Source organism: Manis javanica, chromosome 3 (assembly GCF_040802235.1).
Source record: "Manis javanica isolate MJ-LG chromosome 3, MJ_LKY, whole genome shotgun sequence".
NCBI lineage: Eukaryota > Metazoa > Chordata > Mammalia > Pholidota > Manidae > Manis > Manis javanica.
In genome coordinates, this window is record NC_133158.1 from 30128330 (window position 1) to 30147384 (window position 19055).

Genomic DNA, 19055 nt, shown 5'->3' on the forward strand with positions numbered 1-19055 from the left:
GCTAAGAGCAAGAATTCTGGTGCCACACCATCTGGGTTCCCAGCTCTACTTATAAAGTGTTTTTGGACAAGATACTTAACTTCTTTGAGATTCAGTGTCTCCGGCTTTAAAATGGGTCCCTATCACCTCAAAGTTCATGAAACAAATGAAACGACACCACGTGAAGCGCTTACTTCAGTGCTTGGCGCGACTAAGCACTTTTCACTGTAAGTATTACGACAAGCGAAGAAGCCCGAGGCTCTTCAGGTTCAGCTCAGGTTCCGCTTGCCGAGGTCCCTAACCGCAGGAGGAGACCACCCCACCTTCGGCGTCAGAGCACATAGGCCTTTCCGCGCATGTTCCATTCTCCACAACCTTGTGCGGGCACCGCCCCAAACCCGCAGGCGTTGTGACCGCGCAACCTAACTTCCGTTTCCGGGGGCGTTGAGGCCACTTCCGGCGGCGTGACCTGGGATTGCTGGGCCGCGGACTGCTGCAGCCGGAAGGGTCGACACCGGGGGCCGGTAACCCGCGGCAGGTGGGAGCCCTCGGCTATGGCGCCGCTGACAGTCGGGAGGGAGGGGTCACCTTCGCCTTGCGCCCCGAGCCAGCGCCCGGCTGGACTTTAGCCCGGTCCGATTGCGGATCCCTTCTTGCTGTCTCCTGGCCTTCACGCGCTTCTCAGGATTCTGGTGCCGAGGGCCCTGCGGGTGGGCATCTGGAATCTGGAGACATGGGTATTATTCCAGCCCGCGCCACTGTTTGGCTCTCTGACCTTGGGCAGGTTACGACCTTCGTGGGCTTCAGCCGCCTTATTTAGAATATGGAAGTCGTACGGTGATTGTGAGCTCTTTGAGGGCAGAAACTGACTTTGTTAATGATACACTTTTTCGCCTTTACCAAGCACGGAGAAGAACAGGGTAGTATTCTGCCTACTTACGTGGTTTTGAATCGCAAAACCTTTGAAAAGCTGGTGAAAGCTATGGATGCCCACCTCTCATCTAACTGCTCAGATACAGGAAATTTGGCTGACAGTTTGAGCTATTTCACAAATGTCTCTATCTCTTGATGTCCATCCATGGATCTGAAAGCCAGGCCTATTGCAGGCATTCACATACTTGTAGTCATTATATAGTAGGTGTTCAGTTAATAATTTTTAAAGGCACGAATCACTAAACACGTCACAGAGGGAAGATAGACACCCTATCAGCAAGTTTTAATCACAGCAGTATGCTATTCTTCCATAAATCTCCCAGCAACTCTAGAATTCTTTAATTCCTATTTTGCAAATGAGGAAATTGAGGCATAGGAGGATAAACTTGTTTTAGGTCATTTAACTTACTTATAATGAGGACAAGAATTCAAACCCATGCCTGAAATTCCAAAGCTGCATGTTCGGAACTACCAGCTAAAAAGACCTAGGTGCAGAAATGTATTTGAATGGTTTCTAGCAGCCTCTTTTTTTGGATTGTTAACTTGCAGTCAAGAGATGGCTGTTATCATAGATAATCCCAAACCAAACACTGCATGCTGTGGAAATACTCTCATTTCTCTGCCTCCTTTTCTTCTGTAGTATCTACATAGCTTGCTTAATGATGTCATATTTTACATCCTGCACTCTGTGCCCATGTTATTCAACCCTTTTATCTTTGGTGAATACCAGTTCAGGTATGTTGACTGAATATGGCTCTTTCAGTTGTCTTACCTTATTCTTGCAGCCCTCCATGGTAGAGGTTTTTAATTATAGTTGAAATACGAAGTGAAATGTTTGGGTATTTTTTTTTTTCTTGTCTGTACTGCTTTTGAAGGGACTGTATTAGGGATTTTGGAAGCACTGACAACATGAATGATGTTCAAGAAGCCACTAACCAGCTCCTGGATGTGAACCTTCATGAGGACCAGAGGTCTATACAAGTGACAGAAAGTGGCCCCAGAAGTGAGTCTGAGCATCTCCAAGTCACTATTGGAGCCACTGTACCTACTGGTTTTGAACAAATGGCTGCAGATGAAGTGAGAGAAAAATTGGGGTCATCATGCAAAATCAGCAAAGACCGGGGCAAGATATACTTTGACATTTCAGTGGAAAGTCTGGCTCAGGTTTGAATGAAGCAAATTTAAAATAGACTTCTAAATAGGTCATTTTGTGGTTACTTTTTAGTTTACAAACTCCTCTGGAAACTTTTTTTGCTTTTCTTTGCTTTGCCCCAAATCCAGTGATTTTAAAGTATTAACTGCATTTTTTACTGGGTACTGATTTATAAGTTTGTTTAGTAGGTTTCCTATACTTTTAGAAGTGATTCTCATGTTCTCTGAGGATGAGTTCACCAGAAAGAATTCTGTGTGACTTTTGAAGAAATTCTTAGTATCTGCTACTCATCTTTGAATTTATTTACTTAAGCATCTAGCTGAAGTTTGGCAGTCGACCTAAAAGAGATTTTTCTTTTAATCTTTGTCAACTTCTTAATCAAAAGTAATTAGGAATCACTGAGGATGAGAAGTGAGGGTCAGCAGACTGCCATCCCACTAGAGTAAAAAAAGCTAAGCTATATCTTATTATCACATATAGCAACATAAGGGCAGGGATTTATTTTTGTTTTTTGCGGATATCTCTCAACCTCTTAGTGTCTGGCATACAGTTGACACCCAGTAAATATTTGTGGGATGAACTTATAAGTATTTTCCTTCTAGTATTTTAAGCTAATAACCTCAGCAGCTTTGTAAAGAAAGGCACTATTCTCATGAATCATTAGGCTTAAGAATAATTTACCCAGGGTCACTCAGCTAGTAAACACAGAGCTGAAACTCCAAACCCTGTCCTCAGGGTACAGTGTACCACAGAGAGCCATGAGGGAAATGTAACAAAACCCAACTTAACTACCTTTCCTTCTCCCCCAAACTTACGTTGCCCACATAACACTTAAAGCTTCTGTCCTTCCATCTGTCTACCTTTTCTTCAAGGGTGGGGAAGCAGATAGGAGGAGAAGGAGATGGGAAAATTTTTAAATACAAATTATAGGTATTAGCTGCTTTGAAATCTGTGTACCTAATTCTTATATTTAAATGTTGATAGTTTGTGTGATTCAAAAGCTTTCTCAGAAATTTGTTTCTAACCATTTTTATCCTCTTTCCCAGGTTCATTGCCTAAGATTAGTTGATAACTTATTTGTGGTGGTTCAGGAATTTAAAGATTACCAGTTCAAAGAAACAAAGGTGAGCTCTCCCAAATGTGGTAGCTAATTAGAATCATCATCCCCAAAGACATTATTTTTCACATTCAGTCACTTAGCATTATACTGCTTTCATAACAGAATTTTGAGAGCCTTTTACAATAAAAGCCAGAGATTTGTTGACAGTCTATCCCAAAAGTTGTTTTTAAAAATCAGTATTGGGGTGACAAGTGAGTGAAATGGGTGGAGGACGTCAAAAGGTGCAAACATACAATTATAAATAAGTCATGGGGATATGATATATACAACGGAGACTATATTTAATAATATTGTATTGCACATTTAAAAGTTGCTAAGAGGGTAGATCTTAAAAGTTCTCACAAGAAAAAAATAATTTTATAACTATATATTGATAGATGTTAACTAGACTTATTGTGGTTATTTCACAATATATGCAAATATTGAATCATGTACATCTGAAATTAATATGCCATAAGTCAATTACATCTCATTCAAAAAATTAAGATGAAAGAATAAGAAAATAAAAAACAAAAATCCATATTGAAAAACATTGTTTGATTTTCTTCTAAGAGATACATACCTTAGGTTAGCTTTGCTGATATATATTGTATCAAAATTAAATTGCTTTCAAATTGTGAACCAAAGAGCAAGTAACAATTTACGTCATCTACATATGACACTTTCTGTCACTATTCTTTTACCCTGCTTTCTTCTCTAAATTCATTTTTTGAATTAAAACCAAAGTATTTAATATCTAAATACTCCTTCAATTGTTAGGACAACAGCTTTGTTTACAACTTGTATTTAGCATCTGATTTTTAAATGCTGAGATGCTGCTTAAGCTGGTTGAAATATACATTTCAGTAAGGCTGTAATATTTTTCCACACTGATTTTTGGTCACTTTTCCAGAGTCAACTGCTTGAAAACTTTTTTCTGTCACTTTTATTGCCTATATTAGAAATAATCTGTTTTTAAAAACCATGATATGCTGCCTTATTCTCTAATTTGTATTTACTGGCAACAGGTTGATTTCCGAAACATTATTCAAATCCAAAGTGATGTGAACCTACAGCCTAGAAAAAATAAAACCAGACCTAAATTAATTCAGACTGAAAATAGATTGTTTTATTAACTAAAAATATACTTTCAATACTAGTATTATAATCCTTTAGACTTCTGATAATTACTGCCAACTGAATCTTATCTATTAACTAGGAAATAACAGGCAGGCTACTGAAAATTTTTGCTGCTAAGTATTTCAAAATTTTGGTATCGTATTCTATACATAAATAAAAGTATATAGGCGCAGAAAAAAATCTGAGTTTCCCTCCTAAATTCTTGCCTCTAACTTTCTAGGGCATTATTAAAATTTCCCCAACATAATAATGTTGTTTATAGGCAAAGCAGGGTTTTAAAATTTTAATTAAAGTGATAAGAAATTAATGAAATGAATAGACTCATTCTCTGTCCTTGATAGGAAGAAGTTCTAAAGGATTTTGAAGAATTGGCTGGGAAGCTTCCATGGTCAGACCCTTTAAAAGTATGGAAGATTAATAACAGTTATAAGAAAAAAAAAACAAAGCGCAAAAAGATACATCAGAATTCAAGTAAAGAGAAGATTGATAATGGACGAGGAGATAAAACTGATGAGAGAGATGTTAAAAAAGGATTTGCTACCAATGCCTCAGATTCACATATTTTAGACTATTATGAAAATCTGGGCATCAAGGAAGAGGTATCAACATTAGTAGGTGATGATTTGTCATCTTGCAAAGATGAGACTGAAGAAAGCTCAAAAGAAGAAACTGCTCCTGAACTGCTAAAGTTTAGAGTCACATGCAACAGAGCAGGAGAGAAACACTGCTTTTCCTCAAATGAGGCTGCAAGAGATTTTGGGGGTGCCATCCAAGATTATTTTAAGTGGAAAGCTGATATGACCAACTTTGATGTGGAGGTAGGTATAGGCTGTGATTATGATGATTCAAGAAGTTCATCATTTTTAGATTTTTGTAGAATTTTCAAACTAACCCCATCTGATGCACAATTAAGCTGAGGCCACAGAGCTACTGGGTGTGGGTAGTGAGAGCACGGGCTCCATATGGAGACATCTAGATCCAAATTTTGACTCTGTAATTGTATACCTTTAACAAGATATTCTCTCTGAGCCTGTGTTTCAGTGGAGCCAGTAACAGTATATACCTTTAAGTGTGTCCTGAAGATTAAATGAGATAATACTTTCTAAAATTTTGGTGCAATACCTGGTATAAGTTAAGTGCTCAATAGATGGGAGCTGTAAAGACTTGAGTTTTCTAGTTTCTAGTCTACTACTTTTTATAACATTACATGAACTTTCAGGTCATAAAATTCAACCAGAATTAAAACAGTTACTTTGGTTGGTTGTAGAGTTTTGCTACTAAAAAAAAAGTGGAGTACATTTAAAAAATAAATCTCAACCTTCTAAAATCAGATGTATTAGCAATCAGACATCATTGCTAATACCCACTAGAGCCATCTCCTCTTTCTTAAATTCTGCTAGATTCCCACACATAGATACCTCTTTTTAGCATGGCCTCAATGCTCTACTACAAGGTGATTCAAATGCGGGCTATACTAACTAGTGTTTAAATCTGACAGCTTAAAAGGCCCTAAAGCTGACATTCAGAAGCCTTAAAAGCTGACATTTTTACCAAGAAGTCCTTTTCTGTTGCTTTTGAAACACTTGAATCTGGGGCAGGTCACTTATTCTCTCAGTAACTTGTTTTTCTGCATATTAAGTCAGAAGAACAATCCCCCTTTCCTTTTTTCCTCATAATAGCCACTATGAGAGTGAACAGGCTAATAACTAGAACAGTGGTTTCCAAAAGTTAGTAAGGGGACTCAGAGGACAGATTCTGGAGCCATAGTGCCTGGGTTTGAATTCCAGTATATAATCTGTATATCTTTGAGCAAGTAAGCTGACATCCTTGTGACTCCATTTCTTCACCTATAAAAGAAGAATCATAATACCTAGTTAGCAGGGTGTGAATGAAATGAGGGAGTGAATGTCAAGTGTATAGAACAGGAAGTGCTAGATAAGCATCAGCTGCTGCCACTGTTAATCATGATGAGAAAACTTTAGGTGGGAGATTGGAGAACATATTTTTACTTGAATAGATTACATTTAGCAATGCATTAGAAAACTATAGGACAAAAATACATTAGTTCACAGACACTGAGTGAGTCCAGTTTTTTAAAAACACTAAGAAAATGACAGGTAATAAATGTAGCATAGTTTAATGGTTAGTCTAAGTGAAGGGTGTATTTAGGACTTCACTGTGACTGTTCTTGTAGCATTTCTGTATGTTTGAAATTTTCCCAAAAAGGTAAAATAAGCTTTAAAAATATGTTTGTATTATACAAGTTCAGGGGAAATCTGGTTGTAGCTAACTTATAAATACAGTGAATGAAAAGAAAGTCGATTTAAAAATTTTTAAGTAGTATGATTTAATTTATATGAGTTCAATAAAAGACAACTAATCTGTGGTGGTAGTGACCAGATTAATGATTACTTTGGTTGGTATTGACTGGGAGAAAGCAAGGGAAGCCTTCTGGCATGCTAGAAATATTTTGTATCTTTATCCGGGTCACAGTTTCACTGTATAAATGCATATATATATATATATATATATATATATATGCATACACACACACACACACACACACAGGCAAAAATTCATTGTGCTGCACACGTTAAGGTTTGTGCAGTTTATTGCAAAAGTACACCTCAATAATAAAGTTTAAAAATTAATAAAGCCTCAAATAAAAAAATTTTAGTAATTAGTGCAGTTTGAACAATCCTAAAACTATTTGATTCTGTCTTGTTTTACTATAGGTTCTTTTGAATATCCATGAAAATGAAATTGTTGTAGGTATTGCACTGACAGAAGAGAGTCTCCACCGAAGAAATATCACACATTTTGGACCCACAACTCTTAGATCTACTCTTGCCTATGGGATGCTCAGGTAGGAGAATGGGTTTGCCATCCAGATTTAAATGACACCTTGGTTTGAATTTCCCCTTTAAAACACTTTACTTTTTTGTGAGGTACTGTGTTGGAATTTAGTGGATAAAGAACAGAATACAAAGCTAATGATCTTTTTCTTTCCGTTTTATCCAATGATGATTCCTTGTGATCCTGAAAATACTGCTTAATTACTGTCTCCATTTTCTTAATTTTAAAATGGGAACAGTAGTTTTCTTTTGCCTCTTGACTGGGGTTGCCACTTTCCTGTTTAGAAAAGATAAACTGTATGCTGGGAAATAGAGCAAATTCTGTTGTGTTTCATTTCTGTGCAGTGAAGCAGATGAAAGCAGAGGGTTTTTTTTAAGTGCTTACTGTGTGTAAATGAGCACAGAGAGCTTTCAAGTTTTACACTCAGAGCAACTGAGGCATCATCCTGGAATTTTCCACGTTTTCTGATGCAAGACCTAGCGTGCTTTCTCTTTTGCCCTTTTCCCCTCTCCTTGGGGGCTTCTTTCCACCACTGGGACAAGTTGTCTTCTCCAGATTTCTGTTTTCCACTGAAGAATGGGTTGACATGAGACTTAAAAGGATTATGAGTGAGGAGTAAATGCAGAAGCATATGCAAAATACCTGTTATACACAGTGGTTATGTAGGAGAGGAATTTATTAGAAAGCTACTGAGAAATTTTGGGGAATCCATAGAATACCTGAAAGCCATGTCTCAAGAAAGGAAAGAACCAGATCTTAGACAACCACCAGAAACCTACACAGTGACTCTGATCTCTCCTGGGGGCTTAGGGGCCCTTGTCCTTGCCCATCTGTGCGAAGGGCTGCCCCTCATCTAAAGTTACGTATTCCAATTTCAAATGGCCAGCCATTCTGCCTAGGGCTGCTAGCTCTTTATTCCCAATTCTTGGAAGAGACTGTTTGACCGACATAATTTGAATTGTGTTCACTGGGACCCAGCAGCAAAGGTGGGCAGTACAGGCTTGCTTTCTACCAAGAGTTGCCAAGGACCCTGTTGCCATGTGTTGAGAGGCAGAACAGGAGATAGAGCTGGACAAGGAATAAATAAGAATCCAGCATGAGACCCCAAGAATCTGTCTTGTGAGTACAATAAATAATTACCTTACATATAATAAGGACCATAATAGAACGTGGAAAGAGTAACACGATAAAAGAAGAAAAGAGAAACCTAGCACCCTGTCTGAGGTTGGAGTGCTTCATAGAGGGGGTAACATTTAAGCCACCAACAGAAATGCCTCTAATCCTCACTCTCACCTGTTAAGTGTCCTTGGACAGGTTTTGTATCGGCTAATCTATAAAATGAGAATAATAATAGTAACCCCACTTCCCAACGTTGTTAAAAGGATTAAATGAGATAATGCATGCAAAGAGCTTAAATCCATGCCTGGTGAATAATTTAGGGCTCAATGTAAAGCAATTATTTTATAGCAAAGCTATCTTTAAGAATAAATTCATAAGGAAAGGAATACTGAATGTCTAATTTGCCAGTAAACTTATATTGATACATGTTATATTTGAATCATGTTTGAGTTTTTATAATGTAACAATACATGTTTATATAGAAAATAACATTGTTTTCTAAAGGTGCATATATATGTATACACATACATGTTAAAAGATCAAGAAGCATTCTGTCTGGGAATGAAACAGGATTTCTGATGATAGTTAAAGGGGACTTTTAGCTGTATCTAATTTTTTTTTAAAGCACTAGGATATGTATTCAACATGTAATTACAAATTGATTTTTTAAATGAGTATTGACTGGTGTTTTCCTTCATGCTAGCATAATAGGTCCTTGATCTTACAGCTTTAAGAATAGTCACTGTGGAAGCCTCAGCTGTCGGTTAAAGTCTCTTTACATAGGCTATTTTCTTTTTATTAGGCTCTGTGCTCCTCGACCTACTGATATAATAGTTGATCCAATGTGTGGAACAGGGGCAATACCAATAGAGGTAATAACTTTTCTTTAGCTTTTAGTAAAACAAGTGATATCTCCAGAATGTGGATGGGCAGGATAGACATAATGAAATCACCAAGGTTGGGTCAATAGACCCAAGAGATTTGAAACAAGTACATTAGTAAAGCTGGAACTTTTGTGTAAAGGATGTAGCCATTTACTTCAAATAGCCAAGGACTAGACAGATTGTAACTGATATGTATTCAGCGAATTACAGAGGAGGCTGAGAATTACAAACTGATGTGCCCCTCTTCTGTAACAGACAAGCTGGTAGACTTTACCAAAAAAGGTAATTGAAGGCAAAAACATAAACTGGAGGAAGGCCTTTCATCTCTATAAAAGTGAGATTATGCTCCTTAACCCACTTAGGTTCTTGGAGGGAAAAATATAGTTGTAAAAATGAGAACCCTATGAACATTATTTAGATTTTTTTAGGAAGTCTTAACAGGTTACACATCAAATGCTCTTCCAGGTTACTTTGACCTTGAGAGGACTCAAAAATGCCTGAAGCACAGCAAAAAATGGAAAGGCATTTTCTAAGTGGACAACCTTTAACAGGAAAGTTTTCCTCAACCAATACTGTCTATACTTTTATGAATAATTTGGAGGTGGGCAGTCCAAGTAAAATTGCTTACATTTGTGAAACCAAGTAAGTTCTTACATATAGTATATACTTAAAGCCAATGGGAATAAACTGCAAGGAGAGAGCACAGATGCTATGAGCAGAAACTGGACAGATGAGCAAGTCCAAAGCAACGCACAAAGGAAAAAATAAGCCAAACTGCAATTAGAAAGTGCCATCTGTCATCTTGAAGTTAAAACCCCAGAAGAAAATCATAGTAGTCTAGATGACTGCTGTTTGCTGCTAGAGAAATTTGCTCTGGCTAAATTGACCCACACCAGACGTAACTCACTTATTGACAAGAATAATTCTGGGAACAGAACAAAATGTTCTTCTCTAGCATTAAACCATGGTGTTTGAAATAGCAGAGAAGGTCACTACATTGTCAATACACAACAGAGCTAGACAGAGTCCAAAAGAGAGCAACCAGGTATAGAAATAATGAAGAGGAGAATTAATATTGCACAGTGGCACAGATACATACATAGAGCCTTTGTTCCGAGCAGATGAGACAGCTTGGAGAGTTGGGGTTGATGTCACAGAGGGCATGACATTTGAGCTGGGTCTTGAAAGATGAGTAGGAGTTCAGCAAGCAGAGAAAAGAACAGGAGGGCATTTCAAGCAAAGGGAAATAGCAAAGTTGACAAAAATGCAGTATTTTGCCACTTTACAAAAGCATTGGATTATTGTATTGAATTGTTGGTCAACAGTTGAAATTATTTGCCCTTGAATCCTTTTTTTCCTGCAGTTCACTGCTTCTGTTTCAATATATATACTCTTCTCTTTTAGGGGGCTGCTGAATGGTCTAACTGTTACCATATTGCTGGTGATAATAATCCACTGGCTGTGAATAGAACAGCAAATAACATCTCATCTTTATTAATGAAGAGCCAAATTAAAGGGTAAAAATTGAGTTTTAAAGATTTTGTAACTTCTTTTAATTATTTTCCATACTGACTTTATGAATTAATTTCCTCAGTGCATGGTGACATCATTATAGCCAAAATGAACATATTGTATGACTCCATTTAAATTCTAAATATTTATTGAAAATAATTTGTATTAAAAAAGTTTTTTCATTTAACTATTATTTCCCCACCAAATGCAAGTATTTTTATTTGTCTCCCTTTTTCTTTTCCTTATCCATCAATCTTTTTTCCCACATCGAAGAATATTGCAGATTCATTTTTAAGTTCACAGATTTTCAGACATGTTTTTATAGTTTTTTAATGGTTGCTTAATGTTCCACTGTATAGAAATAGTAGTTTATTTAACTTTTCCTCTATTAATTGGCACTTAAAAAAAAATCTGAGTTGGAAGAGACCTGAAAGGTGTGCGCATGGTGCCTGTAAGTCCTATAGAAAGTCCTGACCCATGGCCTTCCAATTTGTGTGAACACCTCTAATGACTTTGCCTCTGAAGGCTGTTGATTCCATCTTTGTACTGCTTTGAGTGCTAGTCATACCTTTGAACTGAATCTGTCCCTGTACCTTCTACAGATTAGGGTTTTTCTCCCACTTGAGTCGATAAGGGAAAATCTCATCTCCATGTCACACAATAATTGGCATCAGTTATTTGAAGGGCTACCAAAACCACTCTCCCCTCATCTCACCCCTCCAAATCTTCTCTTCTCCAAGCAAAATATTCCAAGGTCCTTCAACCAGATCCCTTTGATATCTGTGCCTCTGGGAACTTTGGTTTTTTATCCAAGGTACATGTTCTTGTAGTATCCTAAGCCATAGTCCACTCCAAATTATATTCAACAACACTGTCTATACCAGCCTTTCACCATTCTCTCAAAATCTCGGCTGTCTCTGGATAGAATTGGTTGCAATGTCACTTGGTCTACAATTTTCTGATCAGAGGACTCATCATAAAATTGTTTCTCTGTTGTCCTTCATTTTCTTACACAATGGCACGAGGAGTAGGTAGTGGTCAGATTTGTTGGGTCTTACAGGTGTTCCGCATCCTGATTACACAGCCCAGGAAGGCATTCTCTCTCACAACTGGCCCTACCAGAGCTAGAAAGAGCTGCCTACAGAACCCTTAGTGGAAGGTTTACATTAGTACATAGGAGTTGCTTTTTAAAATACTCATTTTATGCAGATGCTGATATTTGTTATTGTACTTGGTATGCTTAATACTATTTTATGTCTATATTAGTTACTTCTTGGGTAATTTTGTTTTTCTCTTTTTTTTATTAGAATTGCCAGTTCTGTTTTGTTCTTTATATACTATTTGTTCTATGGTTTTATGCTTGATACTTTTTGTTTTATATTCTTGTTTCCTAATGAGGTGTTTATTTGTTACCAAAATCTTAACTTCTATGCTGTAAATGTTTTATTTTTAAAGATAAGTTTTTATAAGAGCTAATTAAGGATAAGTTTTTATTAGAGCTAATTGTCTCTGGTCTAGCTGTTTAGGACCATGCTTTTCAAACTTTAATGTGCATATGAATCACGTGGGGACCCTGTTAATGTAAAGATTCTGACTCAGTAGCTTTAGGAAGGGACATGGGAATCTGCATTTCCTAGTAAGCATTGGGCAGTGTTAATGCTGCTGGTTTGTAGCCCTTTTGAGTAGCAAGGGTTTAGCTGATTTTTTATACATAAATTGAAAGGGTTTAATCTATTTTGTATTAAATATTTACTTTTATTATGATGAGTGAATTTTTATGGATTATTGTTTCACATTGAGACTTTCTTGAGGCTTAGTACATGTGCCAGGGTTTTTTGAAACCTAGTAAACATTTTTAAACACATTTTGTATTTTCAGAATACTTACCTTGTTTTTCTATGCCTTGTATACTTTCACTTTTTGTGTATTTGACCTGTACTATTCATCAGTCTTACCTTGATTTTTAATATATTCTGGCTTATGTCTTTTGTTTTGTTGAAGTTACTAGTACCTGTGATTGCAATGCTATTTTTGATATTTGTGCTTCTCCATTATGTAGTGATTGTCTTTATTGCATTTTACTTTTTCTTAAATCCTTCATAAAATATTGATATTATTACCCGTAATTGCTACTCATAATCCTTGATTTGCCTTTCTCAGCCTGAGCATCACTGCCCATTGTATTCTGTTGCTTAAACCAACAGCTTTGTCTTAATTGGATTTAAAGCACTTTTATTATATTGTCTTGTCATTATTTTTTTCTATCTTAATTTTTTCTTTGCTTTTTCCTAGTATGATGTTTATTTTTAATCTTAAAGCAAGAACCTCTCTCTCTCTCTCTATATATATTTTTTTTGAGAGGGCATCTCTCATATTTATTGATCAAATGGTTGTTAACAACAATAAAATTCTGTATAGGGGACTCAATGCACAATCATTAATCCACCCCAAGCCTAATTCTCATCAGTCTCTGATCTTCTGAAGCATAACGAACAAGTTCTTACATGGTGAACAAATTCTTACATAGTGAATAAGTTCTTACATGGTGAACAGTACAAGGGCAGTCATATCACAGAAACTTTCGGTTTTGATCACGCATTATGAACTATAAACAATCAGGTCAAATATGAATATTCGTTTGATTTTTATACTTGATTTATATGTGAATCCCACATTTCTCCATTATTATTATTATTATTATTATTATTATTAAAGAACCTCTATATTTTCTAATTTTACTTATATATTTCTACACAGGTATACCAGACTTTATCCTTTAGATATGTCACCTCATAATCTTTTCTCTGTAGGGTTTTTTTCTGTTTTACAGTTATGTAATTGACTGCTTCAGCACTGTTTACAAAGTTGTCTATTACAATTCTTGATGTTGCAGTCTGGTTTTAATGTTTTCTTAAATGGTAGATGAGATGTAGACATCTTTTGAAAACCAATCCTAACCATTTTTAAAATTTGTCATTGTTACAGATTGTCATTGTAAGTCTTATGACCTTATGCTTTCTACATTGATTTAAAAATTTTATCCAAGTTTTTATATTGTCACTGATATCATTTTAGTAGCATTTTGTACCTTATAAGCAGTCTGTTCAGAAAAGTTTTTTTTTCAATTTCATACTTCAAAATACGCTAAAGCAACTTTTCTTATCTCCCCACAGCAAACCTTCCTGGAGCTTGCCCATAGATGTTATTCAGTGGGATACCTGCAATCTGCCATTGAGAACTGGCTCTGTGGATATTATTGTAACAGACATGCCATTTGGGAAAAGGTAGGACTTGGTTTTTAAAAAAATGAGTTATACCTTCACTTATACTAGTACCACTTCTGTTCTCAATCTGTTGTATTTTCTTTGAGCTTATTCCATCAGAAATAACTCAGTTGCATTTAGACTTAGTTAGCAGAGCAGCTTTTCACTTCAGAATTGTGATGGATTCACCCATTTTGTTTTCTGATAACTTTAGGAGAGGATTAATGTAACCTTTGACCTTATCACAGGAGACATGTCCATTTTCTAGCCCACTGCTGAATTACATGACAGTTCACGTAAGAAGGTTGACTTAAACTTGGCTCTATTTCTCAGGATAAATTATTTGTATTACTGCTTTGGTTTATATAGTTTGGCTGATTAACTCAGTAAAAGGACTTTTTATGTAACTATTACAGTTGTCAAAAGGATTTTTTTCTGTAACAGATTCATCTGACTCAAAATTCTAAGCAGTTTACTAAGTCTGATCATGCATTTCATTGGCATATAGTGGCAAAGCCCTAGCTTCTAAAAAGAAAACTATTTTTCATACCACAAAAAATTTTAAATGTTAATTTTATAGTTGACATACAATATTGTATTAGTTTCAGGAATACAGCATAGTGACCCAACAGTTATATACATTAGAAAATGCTCACCTGTCAAAATTACCATCTGTCACCAAAGTCATTACAATATTGACTATATTCCTTATGCTGTATTTTCAGCCCTGTGATTTATTAACCTCTTAATTCCCTTCACCTATATATACCCCCATCCATCTTTCATCTGGCAACCACCAGTTTGTTCATGTTTTGTCTTTTAGATTCCATATGTAAGTGCAGTGATATGGTATGTCTTTTCCTGTCTGACTTATTTCACTAATGCTATTTCTGTATAGGTCCATCCATGTTGGCAAGATTTCATTTTATATGGCCAAGTAATATTCCATCATCTATATCTGTACACCAACTCTCCTGTCCCTCCCTCTAGCAATGAGTTTATAATTTCTCACCTCATATAGTCTTAGGTATTTCCTTTGCAACAGTGTTTAATTCATTAGATCTTCTTTTATAGGATTGGCTCCAAGAAGAGAAACTGGAACCTTTATCCAGCATGTCTGTGGGAGATGAGCCGTGTCTGTAGACCAGAGACAGGCAGAGCTGTACTACTAACTCAGGACAAGAAATGCTTTATCAAGGTGCTGTACATTAGTAAAAAACTCAGCCGGTGGCATCATTAGGATCTTTTAAAGTAGACTTGGGGATATTAGTTTGAGCAGCATGTTTTTCTTCCCCCAGTGTCTCTTAAACTAGCAACTTAAGACTCCCTGGTTGATCTAGAAGCAGATTGTGTGCTAATTACTGGTATGTGTTCTATGTGTCCACAGGCATTATCTGGAATGGGACATTTATGGCGGAAGGTGCATACTGTCTGGGTCAACACAGGGGGTCTTCGTGCTGCAGTTTATCTTCTGAAACGTACATCTCAAGCTTTTGTTTCTTCTTCAGAACAAGATGGAAAAAGAACTCCTTGGTAATGCAAAGAATGGAAATGGTTAATAGTATTTGTGCTTCCAACACTGGAAATGTCAGCATGAAGAACGTCCTTTGAGAAAAAAGTAGTATTAACAATTGCAGCTAGCACCATTTAAGCTGATCTAAAGATCTTCACCATGTTAACAAAAGATAAGAATGTAATGTGATGGGATTGAAAAAGTCTTTGGAGAAAGCAGAGTTTTTCTTGGGAGATATTCTGAAGGCATAACCGGGTAATTGGTACTTTGTTCTTAAAGTGCATTAAAGATGCTAAGGGATTTGGATTTAGAACATTTTGTTTTCATGCTTTGTAACAGTTCCACTGTAGCACGTAGAAAGCTACCTGGCCTAATAGAAAGGCAGAGAGCAATCAGCACCTTAGGCTACATTTCATTGCCTTTGCAGTTTTCCTGTTTAATTCTGAAGTTCTTTACCTCACCCTTAAAAAATGAAGCATTATTACATTTTGTGAAATAGTGTTTGCCCCATGACAAGATGGAATCTCTTAAGACTTAAAGGAAAGTTCACTATCTACCTTAAAAATTAAAATATGTACCTGTCATCCAGTAAATACATAAAACTAAAATAAGGTCTAGGATTTATCAAAGGAATTGTAAAGATACTTAACTGTTAGCATATGGGATATTTCTGTTTGTAAATTCCAGCAAACACATTGGCAGACAAAGTACAGGACCAACAAGCCAAATTTCAACAAATTTTATTTTTCTTTCAGTACACAAAGGTGGCAGTGCTTTTCAAAGTCAAATGTAAACACACCAAAAGTATTTGTTTGATGCTTTCTTAAAAGGACTAGAGGTACAAACTGATGTCTTTGAATTAAAAACTTCTGGAAGTTGTTTTGTCTTGGGTCACTTTTCATTTTTAGTTGCAGGAAGTATTCTTGAGACTGGGAAATTATATGATCTTATCAAGTCCTGTAAAAACAGTGCTTCCCTGGGACCAAAGAGTAGTTGGACTTTTACACTGGAGTATGGTTGACATATAATCTTATGTTGGTTTTAAATGTACAACACAATGGTTCAACAGTTAACCCATATTATTAAATCCTCACCCAATCTAGTACGGTTACTAACAATTCCTTATAGTACTAAGTTTATTTTGGGGTTTCTGGCTGCATTCAGCTTAGATTTTCAGTGTCATGTTAGTAATGTAATAGGACTACTACTGCTACCTTTTGACATCTCACATTTAGAATAAAAGGGACATGGTCTTTCCTTAGAACAGAGTTTATGTTAGCAGTGAAGCCGAAAGTTGTCTGGTTTCTCTGGATTTACTACCTCACACCTGAGAATGAACTAAAAAAAGACATTTACAAAGAAGTTTATATCCTGGAGTTTTTACTATCAGAATGCACAGTTGCATTATGATGGGTTCAACATAAAACCACCTTTCATTGCTGACGTAAACCATTTATACCTCAAGAGTGTTGATCAGCAGTCCACAAAACTGGGCAATACAGGGACCACATTTTTTCACCACTGTTCAGCAAATGCCTGGCAGTTACCTGTCAGACCAGACGCTTAATGTTTGTTGAACAAATCAATTACTATTCTTGCATACTGGCTTAATTTTTGTGAAGTATCTCAAACATGTGCTTGATCCATCACAGCCTTAGTCCTATTAAATACCACAGTAAAAACATGACCAGATTGCCTTAAGGTGATGTAAATATAGTGAGCATTGTCTGCAATGGCATGTCATCTTCCTTCCTGGTATTGTTTTGTAATCTGGTGACAAGAACAGGAAATTGGCTGTGAGGACCAAGAACTGGGATTCCACATGCTGCTACCACCTACTAGTTGTGTGACCTGTCTTTAACCTTAAATGTGGGCCTCCTGTACCATGGAAATGTGAAAAGGGGAAGGTAATCTTAATCTGAACACAAAGACTTAGTTACAGACCAGATACACAGTTACTGGGAGAGTCCATTTATTTTAGAGGGAAAAAAACATTTGAAACACAACTTATTAATTTAATGAAAGGAAGATAGTTATCTCCCAGAGACTTTGTTCCAGAGTCTAGAAAGGGAAACATTTGTTTAAGCCTTTCTTTTTGAATGTAGTAATAAGACTCAAGAAACAGCCAAAACTAGATTCTGGCTTATAAGTGTCAGATATAGTCACCACACTAAGGGCCAAATGATAAGCTGAAGACTAAGAAAAGGAAGTCTTTTGCAAGGTCTGTAAAATTCCTAAAGCACAGTAAAACCTACTGAGTGCTTGCTTACTATGAGTGAGATAGGCACTGGAAAAGCTTAACATCCTTATTTTCAGCATAGCCTTTCCAAAGGAGTTCAGGTGAGGTGTTAAGTGGGAGTTTCAATGGGGAAATGGTGGAAGTCTGAAAATTCTAACAGAACAAAAATCTTTTAATTATTGTACCTTGGTACATTATATTTTTAAGTTCAAGAGAAAAGCAGTATATATGGGACTCTACCAAATTTTTTAAATGTGAAAACTATCATGGTTTACAAGAGGCCTACTTCTGTTAGCTTTGTGCTTTTGCTCCAAGGCTAACAGGTTTGCTAATCCGTTGTGAAGTTGCAGCTTTTCTATGATATATTCTATGATAAATGCAATTTTCACTGAACAGGAGAATGGTATTTTTTCTCAAGCCCAAATTTGGAATTTCCAACTGCCTACTATAGTTACCCTTGTGTGTCCCACCTCAAACTGCACATGAACATACCTGCACTAAACACTGCTCCCTGTCTTAGCATCCCGTTCTCCCAGTCATCAACGCTTACTACTGGGAGCCATTTTAGACTCTATCTAGTTACTCAACAGGTATTTGAATATTTACTCAGTATGTTGTTTGCTAGGGCAGCTGTTTGTCAGACTTCTTGGTCTCAGGACCCCTTCACATTCTTAAAAATTGAGGGCCCCAAATAGCTTTGTTTACCAATATTTTACCATATTATAAGTTAAAACTGAGAAAAAAATAGTTACGTGCATCATGTTAACATTTTCATGGAACTGTTTTCCACAAAGAACGACATTTTACTTTGCAGTTGAGTTCTCTCAAATGCCTGTCTTAACAAAGTGGCTAGATTTTGATCTGTATTCAGTTGGTCGAGATATGTTACATATTTGCAATTTTTAAAAATTTCATGTATTGGTCATTAGAAAATGCTGGTTCACTCAAAGTACATAAAATCTTAATGTTAGTCCATTCATTATGTAATACCTAAAAAAAACTATGTTAACATCACCACTGGTCTCATGAAAAAAGAAAACAATTAAGCATTGGGAAAATGGCAAGCTCCTGACATTGGATTCCAAGTTTCCACCAAGTTCTAATTTTCACTTCAAATTTTGAATTTTATCATTGATAACAGCTGTCAGTTGCTTTCCTTTAAAAGCCCACTTCCTTCACATTTGAAAAAATACCTGCCAACCTGAAGAGCCAACTCTAACAATCAAAATTTGAGTCATTCTTGCAAGTAAAAATGGTGGACTAAGAAATAGTTCAGGCAGCTTGCAATTCAACTGCACGAGTGCTTTTTCTGTGACAACCATTGTACTTTAGCTTGTAGCAAAAGTATTGTATGCACTTTTTTTT

The 19055-nt window shown here is 36.3% G+C and overlaps 1 protein-coding gene across 1 annotated transcript; it reads left to right on the top strand.

Moving 5' to 3' along the window:
* The first annotated feature begins 396 nt into the window (after nt 1-396).
* THUMPD3 (THUMP domain 3 tRNA guanosine methyltransferase) lies at nt 397-16330 on the top strand. The gene is made up of 10 exons (XM_017644162.3): nt 397-517; nt 1788-2076; nt 3112-3189; nt 4646-5122; nt 7040-7170; nt 9082-9151; nt 10568-10680; nt 13849-13959; nt 15013-15136; nt 15326-16330. The coding sequence occupies exons 2-10, from the start codon at nt 1822-1824 to the stop codon at nt 15473-15475; spliced, it is 1509 nt and encodes a 502-aa protein (XP_017499651.1). The 5' UTR covers nt 397-517; nt 1788-1821; the 3' UTR covers nt 15476-16330.
* The last annotated feature ends 2725 nt before the right edge of the window (nt 16331-19055 follow it).

Coding starts and splice junctions, on each gene's coding strand:
- THUMPD3 (XM_017644162.3), top strand. CDS start 1,822: ATGAATGATGTTCAAGAAGCCACTAACCAGCTCCTGGATGTGAACCTT. Junction 3,190..4,645: donor ACCAGTTCAAAGAAACAAAG/GTGAGCTCTCCC, acceptor TGTCCTTGATAG/GAAGAAGTTCTAAAGGATTT. Junction 10,681..13,848: donor ATGAAGAGCCAAATTAAAGG/GTAAAAATTGAG, acceptor ATCTCCCCACAG/CAAACCTTCCTGGAGCTTGC.